The 24,106-nt window shown below is 54.5% G+C and overlaps 2 protein-coding genes across 2 annotated transcripts in view; both read left to right on the forward strand.

Annotated features, from left to right (window-relative positions):
- PCBP3 (poly(rC) binding protein 3) overlaps window positions 1-2,942 on the forward strand; it is a 65,023-nt gene extending 62,081 nt beyond the window's left edge. The window contains exon 17 of the mRNA XM_064452220.1: window positions 2,568-2,942. Coding sequence (XP_064308290.1) covers window positions 2,568-2,613 — 46 coding nt within the window. The 3' untranslated portion in view covers window positions 2,614-2,942. The remainder of the gene's footprint in view (window positions 1-2,567) is intronic.
- Window positions 2,943-12,260: 9,318 nt separating this feature from the next.
- Window positions 12,261-24,106, forward strand: part of COL6A1 (collagen type VI alpha 1 chain) — a 25,407-nt gene continuing 13,561 nt past the window's right edge. The window contains 21 exon segments of the mRNA XM_064452226.1: window positions 12,261-12,572; window positions 13,360-13,489; window positions 15,025-15,225; window positions 15,548-15,707; window positions 15,909-16,031; window positions 16,123-16,143; window positions 16,363-16,383; window positions 16,481-16,525; window positions 16,802-16,855; window positions 17,682-17,726; window positions 17,830-17,856; window positions 18,221-18,247; window positions 18,348-18,392; window positions 18,623-18,676; window positions 19,463-19,525; window positions 19,961-20,023; window positions 20,196-20,249; window positions 20,337-20,372; window positions 20,548-20,610; window positions 22,925-22,961; window positions 22,964-22,986. Of these exon segments, the coding sequence (XP_064308296.1) occupies window positions 12,464-12,572; window positions 13,360-13,489; window positions 15,025-15,225; window positions 15,548-15,707; window positions 15,909-16,031; window positions 16,123-16,143; window positions 16,363-16,383; window positions 16,481-16,525; window positions 16,802-16,855; window positions 17,682-17,726; window positions 17,830-17,856; window positions 18,221-18,247; window positions 18,348-18,392; window positions 18,623-18,676; window positions 19,463-19,525; window positions 19,961-20,023; window positions 20,196-20,249; window positions 20,337-20,372; window positions 20,548-20,610; window positions 22,925-22,961; window positions 22,964-22,986 (1,401 nt within the window). The 5' untranslated portion in view covers window positions 12,261-12,463.

Consider the following 24,106-nt stretch of genomic DNA (forward strand, 5'->3'; position numbering starts at 1 on the left):
CTGGGACCTTCATGGAGACACCCTAGTCCATCTAGGCAAGCACTATGGCTAGGAGCTCCCTTGGCCATGGGCATCCCCACGCTCTCCAGTGGTACCGGGTGGCACCAAGGAACAAGGCTGGTGGCACAAGCCCCCACATTACACTGGCCCAAGCCCACTCGGTCTCCCTGGCCTGGCATTTCACAACAGAAGAATGAGGTTTTGTCAGAGAGGTCCCAAGGGCCTCCAGCCCTCACTGTCCCTGGGGAGGTCAGTGTGCACAGGCAGGGAGTGCTGTGCCTCAGCTCATGGCAGCAGCGTCTGCAGCTGGCATGAGCACAGAGCTAGGGGTGGAATGCCTTGCAGAAAGGTCATGGTTTTGGTGCAGTTCCCTTGCTCCCATGTTGGACATCATGGGGAGCTGGGGTTCTGCTGAGAGGGTTATTTTTGCTTTGCCTTCAAAAAAAATGCAGCTGCAAATCTTAATCCCCCATTGAGCCTCAGGCCTCCATCCAAAGGGTAACGTGGCAGTGACTTTTAGGAAGTACTGAATGTACCAGATGTGCAACTCCTTCGATTCCAGATGTGCAACTCCCACCTCCCCACTCTGCCTCAGCACAGTTGTCCTGCAAAGGGGAACAAGAGACACCACATTGCTCAGAAAGCATCCCACAGACTAAATCTAGCCAAGTGTGAAACCAGACTGGCTCTGGATTCCCACACCCGTGTTTAGGCATTTTAACCGCAGGGATGTGTCTTCCCAGAAATGATGCTCGTGACAGCTCCACACATGAGGAACAAAACCAGCTCAGAGATGAGCGAGATAAAAATGGAGGGGCAGTAGGAGGCTTCGTTTCTGAGCCCCATGCTGAACCACAGCCTGTTGCTGATTTAAAACACACGTGCTGTTTCTAGAAGGAACTGCTTTGATCCTGAAAGGGAAAGCTGGGATGTGCATGAGGACTCGAGTATTTGAAGCACTCCTGGAGTGCTGTGTTCTGTTTCCCTGTGGGCAGCATCTCAGAGACATTACTTATTCCTGGAGAAAAGCCCATGTCTAAGAGCATTTGCGTCTGGACCAAAAAGGGGACAAGCGATGCTTGGCTCTAGAGCCTCTTTGGGTTTTGGTGCTTCAGATGAGACTCCTGAGCAGAGGATGCTCCAGGGAAGAGCAGGCACAGTGGCACAGCAGCAGCGGGCCACCAGCCAGCTGACAGCACAGCCAAGCATGAAGAGCTGGGGGAGAGTGGGCTGGAGGGATGGAGCAGCTTTACTCCTGAATTCAGGGTTTTGTGCCTGGCTTATGGTCGAACCGCAATGGAAATGCAACAGGATTTCCCAGTGCAAAGGAGAGCAAGACAGCTTTATGATGTGCTCACCCAAAAGCTCTCATTTAGTGGTGTGGGGTTTTTCTTGGTGAGGTCCTTCAGGGAAGAGCTCCCACCCAGACATTGCAATGACGTAACCTGAGATTACTGCTGCAGCTGGTGCTGTGGTTTTCCCAAGGGATGTTGCTGTGCGCTCCTCAGCACGCAGCTGTGCTCCAAAATCTCTTACAGGAGTGCTACAGAGGAACAGTGTGCTGCTTCTCACTGTCTATAAAAAGCCAGTTAAAGATGCAAACTTGACACCCCAGAGAAACCACTATCTCTAAAACAAATTCTCAGTTGCATACTAATATTTGTTTTCTTGCCTCAAGTATATTTCCCCTCCAAATGTTTCAGGCTGAAATACAATGATATCAAGATGCACAGGATTGTGCAGTGCATCTTTAAATGCAGCAATGCTCAGAGGGGATTTTTGGACTGAAAAGCTATTTGCTCATGTGCATGTGCTCCTATACCTGGGATGCAAGATTCAGCTTGTGATGCTCATGCCCACTGGAGCCTACTGCCAGGCTTTCTGCTGTTCACAGGCAGAGGTGGGACAGGGGTGTGCACCCTTCCTCAGTGCTCCTCTCCTGGCTGCTGACTCCTGCCCATCACCCCCAGCCCCTCAATGCACTCACCCTTGCCCATCAACCCCACACCTCACTGCCTAGGCTGATGGGGGCCAGCAGCACCAGCTCTCCTTAGTCACCACCCTCGCAGCCACATTCGTGGGGCAGAGAGAGGCAGGCAGGGGTGATGCTCAGCCCGGGGACAGCCCACAGCATACAGCATGGGGCTGAGGCACTTTCCCTGGACAAAGCCTGTGGCCTTGATACGTTTGGATGGCTCCTCTGGAGCTCTGAAAAGCTGCTCTCAGCACCCAGTGAGAGCCCACAAGACAAACCCGCAACATGCTGGGCAATGACCTCAGCTCACCCAGCAGCCCAGGGTGCTCACGTAGGATGTGTTCAGGTGCAAGCTCCAGTGGGAAAGGGAGGTTTGTGTTGGTGTAGCAGAGCTCAGCCTGGGCACAGCTCGCCCAGGCTTGGCCTTTGAGTTGTGGGTGATTTCAGCATCACACTGGAGAGTTGCTCAGGGTGTGGTGCAGAGCCATGTGTCCTTGTAGCCCAAGGCATGGCTGGGGCTGGGAGGGGGAGGCACAGGTGCTGGAGCCTCAGCTGGGCCCTGACCATCTCCCTTGATTGATTGACCCCCTAGCTCTTCAGACCCTGATCCCCACGGGAGGAACACCTTCACTGCCTGACTGGAGCGCCGCAGCAGACATGGTGCCAGTGGCTGATGCTTGAGCCCTCCCTGAAGAAGCTGCCAGCTTCCCATGAGCTTCTCCCTCTCCTCCGTGGCACCCTACGGGCCAGCTGCCCAAAGCGTCCTGCCCATGCCTGCACAGACCCTGCTCCCTTGGCTGTGGTACGGGGCAGTGGCAGGATCCAGGAGGCTTGAGCAGCAGCTCGCAGGAGGACAGCAGCTTGCAGCTAGCGTTCAGCAGTACCTGCTTCTGCAACCAAGCATTTCGCCATTGCCCCTCTCTGTGCTTCTTTATCACCCCTCACTCCCCTGCTGCTTTGCAATGTATTTCATGGCTTATTTGTGTAATTGCAATAAAGCTTTTGTGACTTGAGGTAACCTCCATAGTTAGTGGGAGGAGGCTGGGTTAAGAGCAAAAAGGGGGTCCCTGGCCAATGCACATGCTGCTTATTTGGCACAGCTATGGCTCGGGCAGCGGGGTATCCACTGGGAGGGTGGTGGGGTGCTGCAGGGCAGCACAGCAGCACAGAAGCCTCTGTCCCCCTAGAAGGGTTAATGGGGAAACTCAGCCCACGCAGCCTGCAAAGTAAACCATGACCGGCTGGAAAAAAGGCCTCAGAACCCTGGCTCCACTAGGCATCAGAAAATGATCCTGCGCTGGAGCAGGGCTGCCAGAAGGGGAGGGGAGCAGGATGGGGGAGCACTGTGAAGAAAAACCAGCGCTTTCTCCAAAGGCAGCAACGGCCGGGATTCATTATCCATGAGGAGACATGTTTATAACAAGCGTGAGTCACTGTCGAGCTCCCGGATGGGAACAGCCCATGGCAGTGGCTGCCAGCAATTTGGATGGGGTATGGGCTGTGCATCCAGCCCCACACAATGGCAGCTCTCAAGCTAGCCTACCCCGGGCCACCACGTGCTGGCCCCAGACCTTGGAGCAGACCCAGTGCTATTTTGGGCCACACTGGGGCACATGTTTTCTCTGGGATGCTTCATTTCTTACTTGAGAAATGATGCCAGAGCACTGCCCCTCCCTGCCACGCAACCAGCCTTCGCAGTGCCCCTCCATGCCCATGCCCTTGGGTAAAGCCAGCCCTGAGTAGAGGGTATCGCCCCATGATGATCAGAAACTGAGCTGCGAGCTCAGCCCCCCACTCTGCCTAGCACTCCGATGGGGGTTGTCCATCTCCAGCTGGTCCAGCCCTGGGGCTGAAATGCAGCCAGCCAGCCAGGAGAAGCCAGAATTGCCTGCCTGGACCACTGTCATGTGGGGAAATGCAGGCAAAATTGCCCATTTCAAGCTTTTTCTCCACTTGGAGTTGTATTTTCCACAGTGCACGTCTCCCCTGCTACCGTTTGGCCCTGCAAAGGGGCTGGAGGCAGGCAGGCAGCCCCTCTGGGTTTCAGCAGCTGGTAGATCCTGCTTTTCATCCCTGCTAAACCTGCTCTCCAAGGAGCACTACCCCCAAATCTGTATGGGTGCTGGCGCTTGCCCCAAGTGCCTCCAAGTAGGAAGTCATCCTCCCCTTCTCTCTACCATCCCTCGCAACCCTTTTGCTGGGGGCCCAGCCCCACAGCTGACCGTACTGGTCCTATATAGGGGTGTCAGCCTGTGGCACCATCTGGGGAGGTCTCAGTCAGCTCGTAGTCAGCATTACAAGCCCACGGTCAAAAAAGGTGCTCATTCCCACCCCATCCCAGCATCTGTACCCCAGAGCATCCCCAGGAAGAACAGTCACCCTTGCCAGTTTGTAGAAAGCCAGGGAGCTTCCACAGTAAAAAGTCAGCTGGTGCCATCCTTAAAAGCATGCTGTAATCTTGCCTGAGATGGGAGTTTGCCTATAAAAAAATAATTTTGCTCCTGTTCTCCTTCACAAATCTTTTTATTTTGGATGAGGTGACACAGCAAAGGCAATGCTTGCCAGGGACTGAAGATGCACACTGCTACCTGCACTGGCTCCCATGGTGTGTTGGCACCTGGAGTGCCAGCAGCCAGCCCAGCTTGGTGCCTGGATCAGGCAAGACATGAAGCTACCTGCAACATGCAGCTCCAGGCCTGGCACCCACTTTTCATTAAAAAACTGGTTTTCTGGGCTTCTCCTGCCCCAGAAGCTGGTCATATGCTTTGGCTTAGAGAAAAACCCTGTCCCCACTCCTGTCCCATTTCTCAGAGCAGCAGCAACATGGGTTATATGGGGGACGTCCTAAAGCAGGGTGCCACCAATTGAGACCAGTGCTCCAGGAAACATGGGCCAGCCTGGCTCAGGGCTCCTTTCCCAACTCCCCACAAGCCATGGGCCATCCGTGAGCACCTTGTATAGCTGTGTGCACTCTTGTGCAGTGCTGGGAGACGCTGCCAGAGACAGAGAACCAAAGTTCGAACAGCCCCAGGGAAACTGCCAGGGGAGATGTGAACGCAAACACCGGGAGCTCAGCCCCAAATACTGCTGCCCACACACAGGGCTTGAATCCCTGCCCAGGCTGAAGAGGGGAGATGTGAAGGGATGTTAACCACCCACATCCTTTACCTGCATGCATTGGCTTTTCCTTTGCAGACGCATCAGCTTAAACACAAAGCACCTGTGTCCCTGTGAAGGCATTAAGGGATGCAGATGACCCTCCCACCCTTCCCCATTGCCTCTAACTCTCTGCTGCAGGGCAGCTGGCTGCAGAGTTCAGTGGCTTCCTCCTGAGAGGGTGAGTGTTTGGAGATTTGAAACAGCCTGTTTACCTTTGGCTGTTCCTTTAAAAATTAAAGCAGTGAAGGAGACATGCTTATCTTTATGACCTGCTGGAATTTCCCTTGCTGCAGCTCGTGCTGGGGGCCTCTGGTCTCTGTCTCCTCTGTAATCCCTGCTTCTGCTCCAGGATGGAGCAGCTCAGCATCTCCTCGAGTGCCCTGCATGCCAGCCCCCTGGCCTGCTTGGTGGCCTGGTATCTTTTAGAAGGTGGCTGCTCTTGTCCCTTTGCAGGGGGGTTGTGCTAGAGATCTCTGTGGTGGGGCACCTGTCAACAGGACCAAGGGCTGCTCCCCAGTGAATGCTGCTCCTCCTCCTCAGTGGTGCCCCTGAGGAACAGCTGTCCTTCCTGCTTCTCCCCTAGCTCAGTATTGTTGCAGCTGTTTCAGCCATGGCTAAGCAAGGAGCAGGGGAATAGGCTAGAAGCCAGCAAAATGGCTGGATGGTTTACATTTTCTCCTCATTGTCTGCAAAAGGTCTGACGAAGATACTTGGCACTGCTTGGAGTGGGATGTGAAGGCATCCTTGCCAGGAAGGGTAACTGACTTGTTTTTTGCATCTAGGAAAAGGCTGCAGGCTGGATCTGGCTCTGGTATAAAGAGAACTCAGGTGCAAGCCTTATTCTATCCTAGGACTGCTCTCAAAGGGCACAGTCACCCAGAAGCTGTGATGGCTGCTGGAGTGACAAAAATAACAAGTATAAACAGTGCATACTGAAAAAACTGGGAGCAGAAACAGTCTCAGCATGGGCTAACAGGGACTTTGGGGAGTTTGCCAGACGTGTAAGCTCCTGGGTAGGAGTGGGTGATCCCTCTGGAAAAGCATGGAAAGGGATTGGGCTAGCTGTCTGCTGCACTGTGCCATGCCATGAGGCCCCCCCCAAGGTTGAGTATCTGGAGGGTATCAACAAGCAAGATAGGCCTCTGGCAGCAAGCCCCAAAGCCCAACACCCAGGGAAAATGAAAGCACATTTAGGGGAGTGGAAGGCACTTAATAGATGGAAGAAACAAAATCAAAAGCAATTATGGATGGTCTTTTGGTTCTATGAGAGAATAGATGAGCTGTGCTATAGCACCACTAGCTTGAAAGACAAGATAAGCTGGTGGAAAATGGGCAAGGGATAGAAGGAGAAGCACGTCACCACATGGGCACTGGGGGTTTTGCTGTGAGCCTTCAGGAGAGGACAGGGAGTGGTGCCAGCCTTGTGCCATGCCTTTCACCCCAGGGTTTGCTGGGACTGGTCCTGGGCACTGTTGTGGACCAACAGGCTGATGAGAATCTACACCGATGCAGAGAGGGGGACTTAGAAGTGGTGCTGTAACCCATTGCAGGGAGAAACCAGGTTTTTTACCCTCATCACTTTGCAGTTTGGTGATGCAGGCTGGCCCAGCTTCTGCAAACCACAGGGCAGGGGAGCCCTGTGCCCCCTACCCCCACCCCACCCCGAGCCCAGTGTGGGACTGGGTGGGAGCCAGTGCTTACAGTACCCCCAGCTGGAGCCAGGGCTGTGTCTGGCAGCTTCTTGGCTGTTCCTCGAGTGTCTGGTACCTCCCTTTCCCAGGAAGATGTGCCTTGTCCAGCCCAGTGAGCACGCTCTGCTCCCTGGGAATCACCCAAGCGACACGTTTTATTGCTAAGAAATGGAAAATACTCTCTGCTCAACTGCCGGAGGGATTAGCATGTGTTTTTCCACCCAATTTTCATGCTGTGCCGGCTGGACGTGTTCCACGAGAGGCTGCATGGGAGAGGTGGGTGCTCTGTCCTGGCAGTGGTGTCCCCAGGGCTGGGGGTAGCATGTCCCAGGGTGCTGCTGACACCGTGTGGGCTGGCTGGGGCAATCACAGTTTCCTGCCAAAGGCTTGGCTGGGAGCTAGCAAGCAATGATTCTCAGGCATCAACACCTCCCATAATTTCTTCTCTAGCTTTATTACCTAGAACAAAACCCCCCTTCTCAGTTTTGTTTTCTCCAAGAACAGGAGAATGGTGCAGGTGTTGCCAGTTTTTGTTTTGGGTGGGTTTTATCCCCAAACCATGACGCCCCCAACCCCAGAAAAGACTATGCTTTGGGGTGTTTTTATTTTCTGAGTGTATAGTGTATGGTTTCCCTGGAGAAAAAGAAAAAAAGAGCCCCGAAAGTGAGTTTTTCTTTGCTCGCCTTCAAGCCTCCATGGTGGGCCAGGGGAAGAGGGTGAGACTCCATCACCAGGAGAGCGCAGGAAGGCCCTTCCCGGTATCCTGTATGTGTGATGTCCTGGCATTCCATGGCACTCCTATGAGGAGAGGATCCCTATGAGTGCTGGGGGGGGGGGCAGAAAAAGGAGCCCAAAAGTGTTATCTCCTCTCCTCCAGCTCCCATGCTGCATCCGCAACCTCCCCTCTTGCTCGACCCTCTCATCTTTCCTAAGAAGCCAAGCCAAGCTTTCCCACAGACCCAGACAGCTATTAGAGAAATATTATTACCAGATGGTTTGTTTTTTCCATTGGACCAGAGGCCAGTGTGAGGTAACGGGGAAAATATTAACCCACCCCACACCAGCCTGGGCGTGGGGTTGTGGCTTCGCTGGCAGAGCTGTGTCGTGTCCTGGCTGTGCTGGTGTGCAAGGGGTCTGTGGGGGGAAGGGAGGGCATTCGCATCCCATGTGTGCTGGACCAACAGGGTGGCTGGAAACCCCCCCTTGGACCAGTGGTGGCCCCATGGGGTGGCTTGGCAAGGTTTTAATGGGAAAGAGCATGTCCCCAAACAGTGCTGGAAGGGAGGGAGGGAGGGGTCCCCCCAGGCCAGCTTGAACTGGTAGGAGTAAAGCCCAGCTGGCAAACTGCATGGTGGGGAAGTTCACACTGGGTCAGATGAGCCAGCAATTCAAGCAGAGGAGAAGCACCACATCCTGGCTGTCCCGCCTCTTGTAAGGACAGTACAAGCGCTAGGCAAAGAAAAGGTGCCGAACTACCACTTTGAGTAGGGGTGTCAAGGGATTTGGAAGGTGCTGCATGGCATGGGTTGGCTCTTCCACTGGGTCTTTTTGCAAGTGGGTATATAGTGTGAGACCCTCCTCTGGTGCTGCTAAGCCTGCTCTATGCCTATGGTAGGATGCTTGCAATGCAACACCCGCCTGTGCTGGGAGAGTGATGCTTTCCTGCTCGGAGGGGTTTCTCCACTGCCACCTCTAGCAGAGATCCACTGTGGGAAGCTAAATTATCATGTGCAGAAACACCACAAGCCACACTCTTTCCAGCCAGGTTTGTGGTTGTCACAGCACTTGGGTCAGACCACAGCTGCTCCCATTGTGCAGGTCTGAGCATGGAGGTGGCGTGGCCAGTGGGGATGTAGCTGAGCCATGGGTGAGTTGGGTCAAGGACCTTGGGGGGTTGGTGTTGTACAGGCAGCCGGGGGAGTTGCAGCCCATGGTAACAAGAGCACACAGAAACCTCTCCCAGCAAACACCTCCACCATCCCAAACACTTAGCAAATTTTGGGCACTCATGTCGCCATGAACGGGGGAAAGTGACGCAGCAGACTGGCAGGATGCTGATGTGCTTCATGTGGCTGCAACCAGGGAAACTTCACTTCTCATTAATTGTGGCATCTCCTGGGACCATGTGAGAGGACAAAGTATCCCCAGCTGCAGAAGATGGAGCTGAAAACCTGGCATTTAGTCCTTCCCTGCTTTCCAAAACACCCTTTGGTTAAGAGTGTGCTGGTGTGTTCAATCCTGGCTTTTCTCTGGGGAATTCATTTCAGCTCATTTACATATTTCCTATGGAAGGAGTGTTTTCCATTTCCAAATGGACTTGGTTAAAGGAAAGGAAAGGTTACATGAAAGAGTTAATAGCAGAAAAATGGAGCAAACTCATTCTTTTCTCAACAGTGCTGTGGGCTGTGACGGGATGGGGAGCGCTCATACCCCGGGGCATGCAGGCACCACAGAGGGGCTCCCCTTGCCCATCTGCATGGCACTCTGGAGGGATGTCAGCCTCACACAGGTAGATGGAGGGGGTTTCCTGCTCCTGGAGCACCTGGTGTGGCAAAGCTGTAGGGTTCAGCTTCCACGGCCTCATCAGAAAACGGAAAGGGGACGTCCTTCACAGGCATGTGTCCTTAGATTTCATGCATGCTGCTAGGCCCAATGATTGCAACACCTGTGGGGTCAGCCTGCAAACTGCTGCCCACTTTTCAGCTGGATTTCTGCAAAACTAGCCCACACTTTTCCAAGGAAATGGCCGTTCAATGCTCCAGGGATGCTGCTGGCCCTGGTTTAGCACCATGGACCTGGAAAAGGCAATGTTTTTGGATTTCAAATATTTCAACACACAACAATAAAAAACATTTTTAAATGTTTTTGAAGCTGGACCAGATTCAAGGCTGTGGTCCAGTTGGGCAGCAGAGGATGCGCCTGGGACATGTGCCTGATAACAGCCCCTGGGGATGATGGCTGGGTGCTGGGCAGGGAGCAGCATCCCCTGTGGGGTGGGGGGAGTGCTGCCTTGCTGGTTCCCCCTGCCAGGGTGCATGGGGTCTGACGGGCTGCAGCTGCGCGGTGCTGTTTATGGTCAGCAGGCTCCTTGCACAAGCCATACCATTGTCATTAAGTCTTTGCTGGCGCAGCCGACTGGCTTCCAGCTTGCAAGGTTCTGCGGAGCAGCTGGGCTGTTCCTGAGAGGGATGTGCTTTTTCCCTTCCTGTAAGGAAGGAGGGGATTGGCTCTTCTGCTCCTCAGGGTAATTCCCTGGGAGGGAAGGGGAGAGGGGAAGAGATAGAGGAAATGTCTCTGGTGTGCAGATTCACGGGATGCCTCTGTAGAGCTGCTGTGTGAAGACAGGTCCCTTCCCAGCATCCCCCTTCCTGTGAGCCTCTGGCTGGTTTTCAAAGTCTCAGGTGAGCTCCCTTGTGGGAGTCCTGAGGAGGCGTGCTGGAGAGCCAAATCAGGTCTGACCCCCTGTGAACCGTCATGCAGCAGGATTTGCCTCTGGACAAGCTTGCTTTCTTGGAGAGCCTCTTCAGTAGGTTTGAGATGCCTAGAAAATTTTCCTTTCAGTGTCTTCTTCTGGTGCCACTAGCATAGCTCACCTACCACTATGCTCGGGTGGTTATTTACACCAGCCAGGTTCATGCTGCTACTAAAGCTGAGGGAAAAATACTTTCTTCAGCACAAAAAACACCCAGCTCTTCTGGGGCTAGGGTGTCACTTCCCACCCCCAACGCACAGTTTTGTTTCATATTTTGGTGTCACCCCATGACGCTAGCTAGGAGGAGCCCTGCTGGTCTGGCTGCCCCTCAGCCAAAGTACACGGCACCCTGAGGCTCTCCAAAGGCCTGGAGGAACTGTGAGGACAGGGTTCAGGGGTGCCTAGCAGCAGTCCTGCCCCTCCTTGAGACCACCAGTTTCTCTTCTTTCCTTTGTTTTAACATCAGCTTCCACAAATGCACCTGAATTTATGTTGGCATGAAAAACAACACCTTTTGTGCTATTGGGTTTATGGGGTTTCAGTTCAGCAGAGTGTGCAGGTTTTTCTGACTTCAGGTGGATAAACAATCCAAAGAGTCATTTTTTTGATGCATCTGCCATGACAGAGTGGACAGGTTCCTCCACTGATGTAATTTGTAATCAGTGGAGCTACAGCTTTTTTTTTTCAGTTGTCTCAGCTTGAGACAACTCCCTACAGCCAAGCAAGCCTATGAGGTTTTCTCTTGAATAATCACACAAAGATGCTTTTAGAGTGCGTGAAAGACAGGGTGATGGAGGTGGCAGCCAGCCCTGTGTGGCCCCATGAAGTAATGCAGCAGGTGCCCCGATGCTTTTGTGTAAGCAACTTGTGTGTGAACCATTTGTACTGACCAAGTTTGTGCTGTCAACTCCTCACCCCTTGGAGCCATTCTGGTCCCATGTGCTTATCCAGGATGCTCTGCCTGGCCCAGATCAAGCCCCTCTCTGGGTTTCATTTCAGCTTTCAAAGGCAAGGTGCCTCCTCAGCTTGGACAACCCAACAATTTGCTATTTAATTAAAGCCTTTGGTCCCCTCCTGTACTTGTGGAAGCAGGTTATAGCTGTGGCTGTAGCAGGATCAGCCTCCAGGCATTCTACCTCTCTCCCTGATAGCAATTAATGCTTCCACTGTGATGAGGGGTTTAGCAGTCTCTGCTTCTGGGTCTGAGTTCAGCAGCATGAGACTCATCTCCAGTCTCCATCATCCATAGAGAGGGGATGGTCTACGACACCTTGGGGGTCCTTGATTAGGGAGGTCCAGCTTCCCACTGCTGCAGGTCCTCAGGCCCTCCTGCCATCCTACAGGATGTGAAGATGCTCATCTCCAGGCACCCCTAAGAGCTTAAGCTCCTGCTTCTACCTCCTAGGCTTGAGAGCTTTGACCCCATCCCCGCTCCCTGCCCTGAACACAGCCCAGGGGGGTAATTCCCAGTCTGTGGGGGTCCCTGTGGGGTTTTTCTCAGCTTGCCCCTTGGTTTTCCTGACTGGGTTGAGTAGAAAGCTCTGAAAGTCAGGGTAGAAAGTGCTCCTCTAAAAATGTGGTGCCTCCATCCCTGGGTGGCTGTGGGACAGCTGCAGCTCTGCCCTGTGGTGGGGACTCCCCTGGTAAGCAGGACAACACAGGCCAGCTCTCATGCAGGTGGGGATGTGATGGGAATGCCTGTCCCCTGTCCCAGCTTTCTTGACCCAGGAGACAGGTGGGAGCAGACTGGCAGGTGCCCTGAGCTCCCCTGCTCCACAGAGCATGCTGACTCCCACGGGGAATGCAGATGCTGGGCACTGACTGCGCCAGGGCTCCCTGTGTGAGGCTTGCAGAGATCCCAGGCACTGGCAGCCAGGGTGCCATTGCAGGTACAGCGACATCTAGAAAAAGGGTAAGGAGAAATGCCTCATTCGTTTCTGACTCAGCTGACAGCCCCTGATCCCTCCCTCCGTCCTCGGGCTGGAGAAGTCTCCTCCTCACCCTTACCCTTCTGCCTGTTCTTCCTCCCACAGAAACCAAAGAGAAAGTGGTAAAAAATACCTTCAGTGACTCCTGCCTCCGGACCACGGCCTCTCTTGGCTGCTGTGTTTTCTCTCTCCACTTTTCTTCTTTGATCCAGCTCAATGGTAATCTGAACCAAGCAAAATGAGCCTGCGAGACTTTCTATTCACTTTGCTGCTCCCAGCTGGCTTCCTGTGGGGGGGCTCATTTGCTCAGCGCCCAGAAATCACCACCCGTGTCGCAAACGCAGAAGGTAAGCCCAGGCTGCTTCCCAGAGTGTTTTTCCTCCCCAGGATCAGCAAGAAACTCTGGCTGCTGTTTCTCTCCTGGGCGGATGCCTCCGCTGCCGCACACAGCCCTAGCTTTGTTGGGATGTCTGGGGGAAGAATTGTATTTGCCGAGGAGAGATGTAGGATTAGAGAGGATCTGCAAGATGTACCCACTTTTAATGCTTTTTTTTTGGCTCTGTCTCCTTGGGTCTCATCAGGTATTACAAGTAGCACTGGGATGCAGTGGGGAGGATAACAGCTGATACCAGTTTAGCTTTCTGAAAGGTTTTGGTTTTGGCATTGGCTCTTAAGGTGCCTTTTCTCTCCTCTGCAATGATATTTGTGTCAGAAAATCATTAATTTTTCATTGGGTTAATCGTTATCATGGCTTGGTTTTTTTAAGTGGTTGCTGCAGCTGCAAATTATTTTATATAATAACTAGTATTGGTCTTGCAAAGATAGTCTTTTAATGTAAATGGAAAAACGTATAGAAAGCTGTTAAATGCCACAAACGGATATTTTCTGAATATGTGCTCGATCCAGCTTACCCTTGATGCCAAAACAGTAATAAGTAGCCTCGTCCGTGCATGTGTGCTTGTGTGTCTCACATGGGGTTAGGATGTGAAAGTGGTCCCCTTAGTACAGATCCTGGGACCCTACTAGGAGAGGAGCTGGGCCGCAGTTGTGTGTGCTGGCTGTGCAGGGAGCATGGCTTGGGGAGGTGATGCAGCAGGGTCGCCTGCTGATTCCTGCCTCTACGCTTCTTCCCAGACTGCCCTGTGGACCTGTTCTTCGTCCTGGACACCTCAGAGAGCGTCGCTCTGAGGGTGAAGCCCTTTGGGGACCTGGTTGCCCAAGTGAAAGATTTCACCAACCGGTTCATTGATAAGCTGACAGACAGGTACATCTCCTGGGGTTTTGTCCAAGCCTGGTGCCGGGTAGGATGCTGAGACTGCCCTGTGCGCCCATCCAAGGAGTGAGAGGAAGAAAGCAGGGATGCCAAGGAGGGGGTGGGAGCATCTCCTCCCTCTCCCAGTCCATAGCCACCCCATTTTGGCTCTGTCCATGCCAAGGGTGGCAGCATGCCTTTAGCAGGGCTGCCTGCACCCGCCCTTTAGAAAGCAAGGGCTTCCTGCAGCAGCAGACATGGCACCCCAGTCCCACCGCCTCCAGCTGGCCAGGCTGGATGGGTGGTTATTCCAGAGGGCCAAAGTGATGCTGATTCCCATGCCACTGGTTGCTCAGACCCAAGACAACCCACGTGCTTGGGTGGCAGCAGAGCACCTAGCATTCATGGCGACCCTGCAGAGCAAACCCTCCCTTGCAACTGGCATCTCCCAGGATACCCTGCAGCATTGAACCCACCTTTGGGGGCCTCTATGGAGTGCCCTTTATCCACCCCACCGCTCAGCCCTTTATCTGCCTCCTACTCGCCCACCCTTGCCACCACCAACCCAGGTCTGACCCTGGCTTTCCCAGGGTGAGGGCACCCAGGGGCACCAAAGCTCCCAGAACCTAGAGTGGGGTGACGCTGGGAAGAGCTGGAGACAAAGGTCAAGGCTCACCTGCTGGCAGGAGATCCAGGGATGCACAGGACCACCTTGAGTCCTGGAGGCACATGGGTCCTGGTCCTTGGGGCAGCAGGACCTGTGTGCTGGTGCCCAGAGGGGCACCATGGGGATGTCCCAGTGCTGCATGAGCTGGAGGGGCAAGGTTCCCATCTTGAGACAGGTGAGAGGGAGTTAGCAGTTCACGTACCCATTGCCCAGGCAGGAGAGCTACCTTACCAGGGCACTGAGTGACCAGGAGTCTCACGCCAGGCCTCCATCAGTGCAGCATCGCTCTCTCCTAAGTGAGGTGCTGGGCTTTGTCCAGAATCCCTTCTTTGTGCAGACAGATGGATGAACCTCCTGAGCCCAACCCAAACACCCCTGTGCCCACCCTACTGCTCTCTACCTGTTCTGGAGACATCTCACAGCAAGCCACCACTGTGCACGCCATGCTACCAGGCACCCACAGAGGGAGGCATCTCTCTCTGATTTTAACACATCCTGCAGTGGAAAACTCACTGAAGTCCTGGGTGGGTGTTTTGGCTGTTACCTCTCTTGCACACACACACACCTGGCTGTCTGGCTCAGCATCTCCTGCTCAGCTCCAGCCACTGCAGCCTGGTACCCCTTCAGGAAACCTCTCTGCCAAACTGTCTGACTTCTGTGGACACCCATCAGCTGCACCCTTTTGCCCTTCCACCTGCTGAACAAACTGCCCTGTGCGCATGGCTGGGCTTTGCACATGGAGCACATCCCACCCTTGCAGGAAGGCAGGGAGCCCTAGCAAATCCCTGCAGTGTTTGTGTGGTGAGCTGGTGCAAAGTGGAGGTGGTGGCAGGGTGTGGGCGAAGGTACTTAAAGCATGTGTCCTGGTGTGTCTGCGCAGGTACTACCGCTGTGACCGCAACCTGGTGTGGAATGCTGGGGCGTTACACTACAGTGACGAGGTCGTGCTCATCAAAAGCCTCACCTCAATGCCCAGTGGCCGGGATGAGCTGAAGAACCGCGTCTCGGCTGTGAACTACATTGGGAAGGGCACCTACACTGACTGTGCCATAAAGCGGGGCATCGAGGAGCTGCTCATCAGGTAAGGCAGTGAGGCTGGGGTGGGCAGAGGGGGTGATGCTGGTGATACGGCTGTGGTGGATGGAGGTTGGGAGCTTATGGGCTAGGATGTCCCAATGCATTGTTCAGACCTGTCCCTAGGGCGGGAGAGAAAGTCACCTAGGCATGAAATAGGCACGTCAGTGGCAGGTTACTAGTGCTCTGGTTTTGCTGGGATGAGACATGCCCTGACCATAGGCTGGGGCACTGCCTGGGGCGAGTGTCCAGAGGTCCCCAAGCCACTGCTCTCCAGCTAAATCTGTTAAATCCTTACAATGTTAAATCCTGTGTTTAAACCTTTTCAGTGGCTCCCATCACAAGGAGAATAAATACCTGATCGTGGTGACTGATGGACACCCCTTGGAAGGGTACAAGGAACCCTGCGGAGGCCTGGATGATGCTGCCAATGAAGCCAAACATTTGGGGATCAAAGTGTTCTCTGTTGCCATCTCCCCCAACCACCTGGTAGGGACAACACAGCAGGGATGCTCCCTGCAGGGGTCCCAAGTGGGACCATGGGAACCCCAGCACAGCAAAGGAGGCTCTGAGTGCCTCTCAAAGCCCCTCCCTGGAGGGAGGATGCAGGTCCCCAGGGTGGTCTCTGGGGATGGGTCCTGCATGGGTGCCCCCAAGTCTCACTCTACTCTCCCCACCCACCAATGCTAGGACCAGCGGCTCAACATCATTGCCACGGACCATGCCTACCGCCGCAACTTCACTGCCACCAGCCTGAAGCCAACCCGGGAGCTTGATGTGGAGGAAACCATCAACACCATCATTGACATGATTGTGAGTGCTGCCTGCCCCCTCCCCAGTCCACCCCCTCCCTGGGCTTACCTGTCCCTCTCAAAACCCTTCTCTTTGCTTTCTTGTTCTGCAGAAAGTTAACACAGAGCAATCGGTGAGTGTCTCGTGGGGCCCCACTCTCTCTGAACGTGTGTCTGAACCTGTCCCATGTGGGTTACCCACAGCCAAGTGGGGGCTCAGTGGCACAGCCCTGCCCTGCAGGCAGCCCCTGCCTGGCCCCTGCCAACTTGGGGAGCTTCCCCTGAGCAGGGTGCAGCCTGGTCCTGGTGCTGCCTGCTGCCTCTAATGCTATTTTCTCCTTCTCTCTGGGCAGTGCTGCTCCTTTGAGTGCCAGGTGAGTCAGGCTTTTGAGACCCCCTGTCCTTCCCTCACATCCCATGGCCCCAGGCTGTGTCTCAGTGGCTAGTCTAACCTATACCTCTCTCCTGCAGCCTCCCCGAGGGCTCCCTGGACCTCCCGGTGACCCAGGCAATGAGGTGAGGGACAGGCTGTGGCCATGCTGCAGGACCAGGGCAGTGGGACAGGCTCACTGGGGATGCTCAGAGACTAGACGGGCACGTGTCCTCAGCACCCTACCACTGCCCCATGGAGAGGTGGATGAGGAACCACACCATGCTCCCATGCAGCTGGCATCATCTGCTTCCCACATCCATGAAGCATTGCTGTTACCATCCTCCCTGCTCTGTTTTCAACAGGTTGTCGTTCTATTCCTGAGGATGATGAACTAACTTTATTTCTGTCCTGTATTGCAGGGAGAAAGAGGCAAGCCAGGTCTTCCTGGCCAGAAGGGAGAGGCTGGAGACCCAGTAAGTAAAGGACTGGCCCTGGTGACTCTGCGCAGGGGCTATTTTTCAGCCACTTCTGGTCAGACCTCTGGAGCACATCCTCACCAGCCCTTGCCCATGCATCACCCTGTTTCCACAGGGTAGTCAGTAAGATCATGGCTGGCTGTCCCCCTCCACAGCCACCCTGCTGAGCAGTGGCTTCTGGTGGGCAGAAGGGTGGGCCCCCCTCCTCTGTTGCTACAAGGCTTCCTTGTTCCTCACTCAAAATAGCCATTCCTCCTGGAGGACATGTCTCTGACTCATGTATGCCATCCCAGGGGTGGACTCTGGGCTTCCTCCCGTATCCCCTGACACGACAAGCACAGCAGTGTTATAGGGAAACCTTTGGTAAATAATAAGCTAATAGCATGAGGAAACTTTTTCCCTCCTCCTCCTTGTTTTTTCACTAGGTACACTTATTTTGGGGACATGCACTTCTCCCACACACGTGAGTGGGCAGTTACTCATCTTGTGCATTCCCAATTTGGAAACACCATGCCATACATTTTTCCTTCCCAAGGGTTTTCTGTCCTTCCCTTTCATCCCAGACGATGTGCCCCCAAGCATCCAGTTTCCCTCACCCTCAGGAAGGGCTGGAGATGGTGGAGGTAAAGGCAGGTCCCCTCTGCCCTCCACAAGGATCTCGTGCTCCCAGACTGGGCAAACAAGGAACAGAGTTATGGGAGAGCCTCCTGTAGGAGGGTATGGCAGCTGGGGCCTGAGCCCTACATCAAGACCCTGGGGGGAAACTGCCCCTGTGGTGATGGTGGAGTATCTGGCTCCATAACACCATGTTTCTGTCCTCTAGGGCAGGCCAGGAGACATGGGACCTGTTGGCTACCAAGGAATGAAGGTACGAGGGGCTGCAGGGTCACAGACATGGCTCCTGGATGGGCCACAGGCTTTGTGCTGCAAGTGTTTTCATTTTCCATTTTCCTCTCTCCTTTCATTTCTAGGGTGACAAAGGAAGTCGAGGAGAAAAGGTGAGGACAGCAAGAATGTTGGGGAGGGATCTCTGCATCACCCTGCTTCGTTACCCCGGGCTGCCCCTGCAGCTGCATGGTGTTGGGGTCTGGTACGTGCCCAATCATCCACCTCTCCTGCTGGCATGGCCTGTGCAAGGAGCAGGGATTTGACAGGATCAGCCAGTTTGCAGATGACACAGCCTGGGGCATCAGACAAGCACTGTGCAGTGGGCGCAGCCAGGCAGAACAGGAGAGACTGGTGGTGTGCAGGGGCATGGTGAATGCCTGCATCCTTGAACTGAGCTGGTGTGGGGCAAAAGTGTGGTGGGGAGATGGATCTGCTCTGCGCAGGAGCCTAACATCTCTCTGCTTCTCTTTGCAGGGCTCAAGAGGAGCCAAAGGAGCCAAGGTCAGCCTCTGCTTTTGCACCATTTATTCTTTCTGGTTGATGCCTGGGGGAGAATGGACTTTGGAAATCACTTCTTCATGGTCCCTATTCTCTGTTTCAGGGTGAGAAGGGCAGGCGTGGAATCGATGGCATCGATGGCATGAAGGCAGGTCTCTCCTTAGCCTAAGAACCCTGGCTTTTGCCCCTCTAAAACCATTGTGGAGTCCAGGAACAAAGCCAGTGTCCCACGTAGGGCAGTGGGGCTCCCTACCTGCAGGACCCTCCACCTGCCAGCCAGGGACAAGGCTGGGATGTCCCTTTCAGGGCTCTGGGATGATGGATGGGGTCTTCCCATGGGCACTGCTCATGGAGATCCCTGCTTTGTCTGTCTGACAGGGTGAAGCTGGATACCCTGGGTTACCTGGCTGCAAAGGCTCACCTGGATTCGATGTACGTACCCTGTGGGTGTCCCTTACATGGGAATGAACCAGCACAGCAGGTCTGCCACAATGGCGTGAGGAAATGGGGACACCCCCAAGAAGGGGGAGGAGCCTGCCAAAGAGCTGTGGGAGGGAGTTGCCACACTTGGAAACTGCCTCTAGACATGCAATGCTCATCCCAGGCATGGCACCTCAGGGGTGTCCCCGGGGCAGCCTGCCTTGTTCTTGCCTGGAAGCTGTCTGCCATTGCATGGGGCTGCCTGGGAAGGTGCATGCTGGGGAGGAGTATTCAGCCGGAGGCCATTCAGCACAGGGAGCTCAGCAAAGAGCTCCGTGCCAGATAGGCAAGCCCAGGATTAACCAATTTCAGCCTGCTGTGACCAGCCACCCAGAAAATATTGGAGATTTTGGATGCCTCTGGAAAACATATTCTGACGTTGCATTTCTTCAGTTTCCATGCTTGTTTCCATGCTCCCAGGATGACACATCTGAGGTGGCACCAGTATCACTGCGGTCCAGCCACAGCAGTCTAACAGCCACCTTTTCTGCCATTTTCCTCTGACCTGCAGAAGCATGCTCAGTTTTGCAGTGTTTCAGCAGCGTGGCCGCAATATCGCTTGCACAGATCCGTGGTGCAAGAGTACCATGCCATCCCTGTGTTACTCCTGAGTACATGTCCCTCCTGTCTGTCCCCCTGGGGAGCTGTAAGCCAGGCTGCCAGGATGGTCCATGCCCAATTTTGCACAGATAGCGATACCAGCTTCGTTTTCAGTGATGCTGCCTTTATTTTCAACAGGGAGCTCAAGGCCCGCCTGGACCAAAGGGAGATCCTGGTGCTTATGGACCCAAGGGGGGAAAGGTGAGCCACTCTGCCCACCCCCACATTGAAGGAGGGGTGCTGGAACCCCTCTCCTGCAAAGGGACAGGTGGTGATTGACCCATCACTGGCCTCCTTGCAATGCCTGGGAGCAAGCCTATGCTAGAGGACGCTGCCTGTCACCCACAGTAAGATCTGGCTGGTGTGACTCCCAGCATGCCCAAGGTTAGTGGGTGCCCACAAGCCTGGCACAAGCATCCCTGAGATATTGGAGGGTGCTGTGAAAAGGTGGCTCGCACTGGGCAGGTGGAGTGTGTGTGGGATCTACTGGGGATTGGGAGCTCCCTGGGGAGAGACCACAGCCCAGAAAGGAGCTTGGGGTGCACTGGGACTCCTGACAGCCTCTGTACAATGGGAGCCAAAATCCACTGCTGAGTGCTGGATGCAGTCTTAATGGTGCCTTGTGTCTTTGTGAAGGGGGAGCCTGGGGATGATGGAAAACCTGGCCGACAGGGGATTCCTGGTAGCCCTGGAGAAAAGGTGGGTGAAACACCTGTGCATGAGCATCCTCTGACCTCTGTGAGCGGGAGAGGTCCCCTGCTCCAGCCCTTGCTTTGAAGTAGAGTTTGCCCAGGGCTTTGCAAGTACTCAGGGCTTTGCTGTGAAACCTGCTGACTTGTCTTGTTTACACCCCTGTGGCTTGCGCACACAGGGCACACCTGGAAACCAAGGTGAGCCTGGACCTGCAGGAGAGATGGGTGATGAGGTGGGTCCTCTGCCTGTGCCTGCAATCCCCCCCTGCATGCTTGCCAGCCATCCCCACTGCCTGATGACTCCTGTTCTTGCTCTGTAGGGTGCTCCAGGTATGGATGGTCCCCCTGGGGAACGGGTAAGTGAGGGCACCGCTGTCGGGCACTGCACTGGCAGGGCATGGGCAGTGGCTGGTACCTTGTGGAGGAGGAGGAGGGATGGGGATAAAGCCATTCAGAGGTGGAGAATGAAGAAGGGCTTTGGTCCTGCTGGGAGCAAGTCCTGATTTTTGTGTTCCCACCATCTCCTTGCAGGGCAGCAATGGAGAAAGAGGCCCCCCAGGTTCGCCGGGCAACCGCGGCCCAAGAGGAGAGACGGTAACTGCATCCATGGGATGGCTTTCAGCATCTGCTTGCAAACAGGGCCATGCTTGGCAGCCAGTGGCTTGGAAATAGGTGCCCAGTGGCTAACTCCACCAGCCTGTGGGCCAGTAGGCAAGCTCAGTGCCTTTACCTGCCAGCACGGGGGGGGGTTGTGCTGTTGCCCCCCAGCAATCACCCCTTTATGCTGGCAGCTAATCTCTAAACATCCAAAACCTAGACGAGACCACGCCCAGCAAGCTAAGAGCAGGCAGAGAGCAGCCCGCCCCCGCCTCACAGCTGCAAAACCAGTTAATGGAGAGCAAAGAAACAAGGTGTCCTCCAGGTGCTCGGGTGCTGCATGGGGTACCGGTGACTCAGGAAGGACGACACAGGTGCTGTTAGGGACAGGACAGCATGCATGGGTGTGGATGGGAGGGGGAACACCCTTCCCTCTCCTTTCGGGTGGGAGTCACTAGGAAAGTATTTTTCCTGCCTGCCAGGTGTGAGTCACCATGTGTGACTGGGGGAGGGACAGGCAGGAGCATTCGGCAGGCCAGGACAAATGTGGCAGATGGCAGAGATGCCGTGCACACTGGGGAGGGATGAGGGGTGCTCCTGTGCAGGGTGGTGGTGTTGGGAGCCGATGTGTCCAGCAGCAGCATCCTGGCGGATGGCCAGCCATGTCCCGGCACTGCTGGGCAGCTGCCACCGCACCACTCTTTCCCTGTCCCTGCAGCAAGGACAGCCAGTATCCACCACCAGCTCAGACGGGGGGGCAGAGGTCCACCCTGGGGACGGGGCAGCTCTGGCAGGGGGTGCTGGCAGCCTCCACTTTCCTGTTTACGGCTCGGAGAGCAGTAGCACTGATGCACATGGTGTGCAGGGCAGATGTGCACGGGTGATGAAGGCACGCCAGTGTCCTGGAGTTAAATTTTTCAGCAGACGATGGGCTGCTTCATTCAAGTTTTAGTCCAAGCACAAGGCTGCATAATGTCGCCAGAAACGTCTCCACCAGAACTCAGGGCCCTTTGGAAGTTGTGTTTTATATTTACTGTTTGGCTTAGGCATCTGAAGCTTCTAGCTTGTAAACAACAGCTTTAGGTGGCCAAGCTTTCAGTTGCTTTCCTCAAAGTCAGGTGTGACTGTCACAGTAAGTTTCTGAATGCCTCCCTTCCCCGTGGGCTGGGGGATGCCTGGCCCCACATCCCAGGGCTGCAGACAGAGCAGCACCTCATGCAAAGATACTTGTCTTGCAGTACTTGGTGCTGGCTTGGCTGTAAGGTGCAAAGCTCTGTGCTTAGCTGTCGTGTAGCACTGTAAGGGGTAATGATCCACTTTACCAGGGGGAAAGCTTTCTTCTGAATTGGCAGCACCTTGCAGCAAGGGATGGGGGAGGCATGCCTCCTGGCTCTCCTTTTGCCTACCTGGCTTGCTTTCTCCTGGCCATGGGTCTAGACAGGGAAGGTGTCCTGGAGCCAGCCCAGGTCTGGCAGACAGTCCCTGTTGGGACATGGCTCTGCTGGACTGGTGGAAGGCTGTCCCTTTCCACATTAGTCAGTGAAAGTAGAACTAAGCTGTGTCCAGCCCTTGGGCATTTCCTTCTATTAGAGCTGTTGGGGTGCAAAACCATCCAGACCCATATTTTCCAGGGTCTCGGTGGGCTGTCAGATCTCTGCCCTTACCTGGCTCAGGTTGCTGAGTGTTAGGAAGGAGAGGGGAGAGCATCAGCAGTGAAAGGTGAGGATATCCCTCCCCGTCTGCTGGCTCCTTCCTTGGAATCCCTTAGCTTTGCAGGGGCGGTAGGCTAGAGGAAGAGGGGGTGGAGGAAGGAGGCTGCTAGCCTGGAGTCGCCTATGCATGGAGAGAGCATCTCCTCTTCATGCAGACTACCCAGGGCAGGAGCTACTTTAGAAAAGCAGCCATGGTTGCAGAGTGTGGCTGGTAAAATCCACTACATGGTTTTGGGGCCAGGTCTGTGTATCTGCAGAAGCCTTGCAAGATGGATCTCTCCAGATATTTGCTTTTTCTGGCACAAAGTGTGCTGAAGCATGTCACCCAGAGGCAAGGACTCCCATCCTTCAGAAGGTCTTCCTCTTAGGGCTATCTTCTTGCCTTCAAGGTAGACATATTAGCTGTTTTTCCTCTTCCCACACCTCCAATAGTTTCTTACCCAACTCCTGAATCTGTCTCGAAAACGTCCCTGTTTGGATGACTGCATTTCTATCCAGCATGTGTTACAGTGCTTCATCCCTGCTCTCCATTGCACACAGGGCCCTTGGTACCCTACACCTCTTTGAGTTTCTCATGCCCTCTGTGCATGCATTTTCAGGGAGAGCCTGGACCACCTGGTGACCAAGGGCGGGAAGGAGCCTCGGACCACCTGGAGACCAGGTAAGAGCTTGGATTAACCTTCCAGATCCCAGGTAGAAGTGGCTGGGTCAGTAGGAAGGGTAGGGTAAGGGCTTAACTGATGCCACAGCTCTTGGGGAAAGTTTTTAGCATCTTCCACACTGGGTAACAATGCTGGTGAAGAGGGGCAAGGATTTCTAGGACAACTCAGAATATGAACAGGGCTAAAAAAGGAGACTTGGCTGCTGGGCTGGGGACAGAGCAACCTCCACACCATTTCCCAATCCCATGGAAACAGATGTCAATGCATCTGACAGATTTGGCAAGTGCAGGCTGCAGCAATGAACAAAATGTTCAGGCCTGGGGCCAGACGCTGCTCGCCTTGGTCAAGGGAGTTAATGAGACATTTTGTGTCAGTGAGGAGAGCCTGACGGGGCTCCAGTGGTGTCCCTGACACCCTTGGCATCTGCATACACAGTCTGTCCCAAAGCCAGTGTTCCTTAAGTCTGCTTGCTCCAAGGATTGGCCCTCCTGCTCTGTGGTGTGCTTGTCCTCATGTGCCTCAAGGAACAGGTCTCAGACCCCACAGGCTTTCTGGAGACCTCCAGCCTTAGGAAGGCTTCTGTACCCTGCACAAGTAAAGGCTTTTTCTTCCCAAAGAAGTACCCAGTTCGCAGTCAATAACTCTGGGACTGGAGGTGTTGGTGGGTTAATCCTCCATGGCGATAGCACTGATTGCATTGGCCAACAGGGTCTTTTCACCTGAGTAGGCATGCTTTGACATCACTCTTGGGTGGGGCTCTGTGAGAAACTGCCCCCCTACCCATACCATAAGAGTTTTGATGGAGCCCAGGATACAGGCAAGTATTGAGATAAACATTCCCACACTGGTGGAGCAGGACTTCCACAAGGGTGAAGCATGGACACCAGCATGCGGGCAAAGATGAGACAGCTTCTGAACTCCTTTACAGTCGACCAAGTGTTGAAGAGCCCTGAAGGAGATGTGGAGTGCAGGACAGCCATGAAGTGGCCACTGTTGTGTTTGTGTTATACCCAGCATGGGTGACCCCCACAGCAGACCTGCACCATGCCACAAGCGGGGGACAGGACATACTTGTACTTGCCTGGAGTCAGGCTTCCCTCAAGCCTATCTCATGCTAGT

This window comes from Phalacrocorax carbo, chromosome 5, assembly GCF_963921805.1.
Source record: "Phalacrocorax carbo chromosome 5, bPhaCar2.1, whole genome shotgun sequence".
NCBI lineage: Eukaryota > Metazoa > Chordata > Aves > Suliformes > Phalacrocoracidae > Phalacrocorax > Phalacrocorax carbo.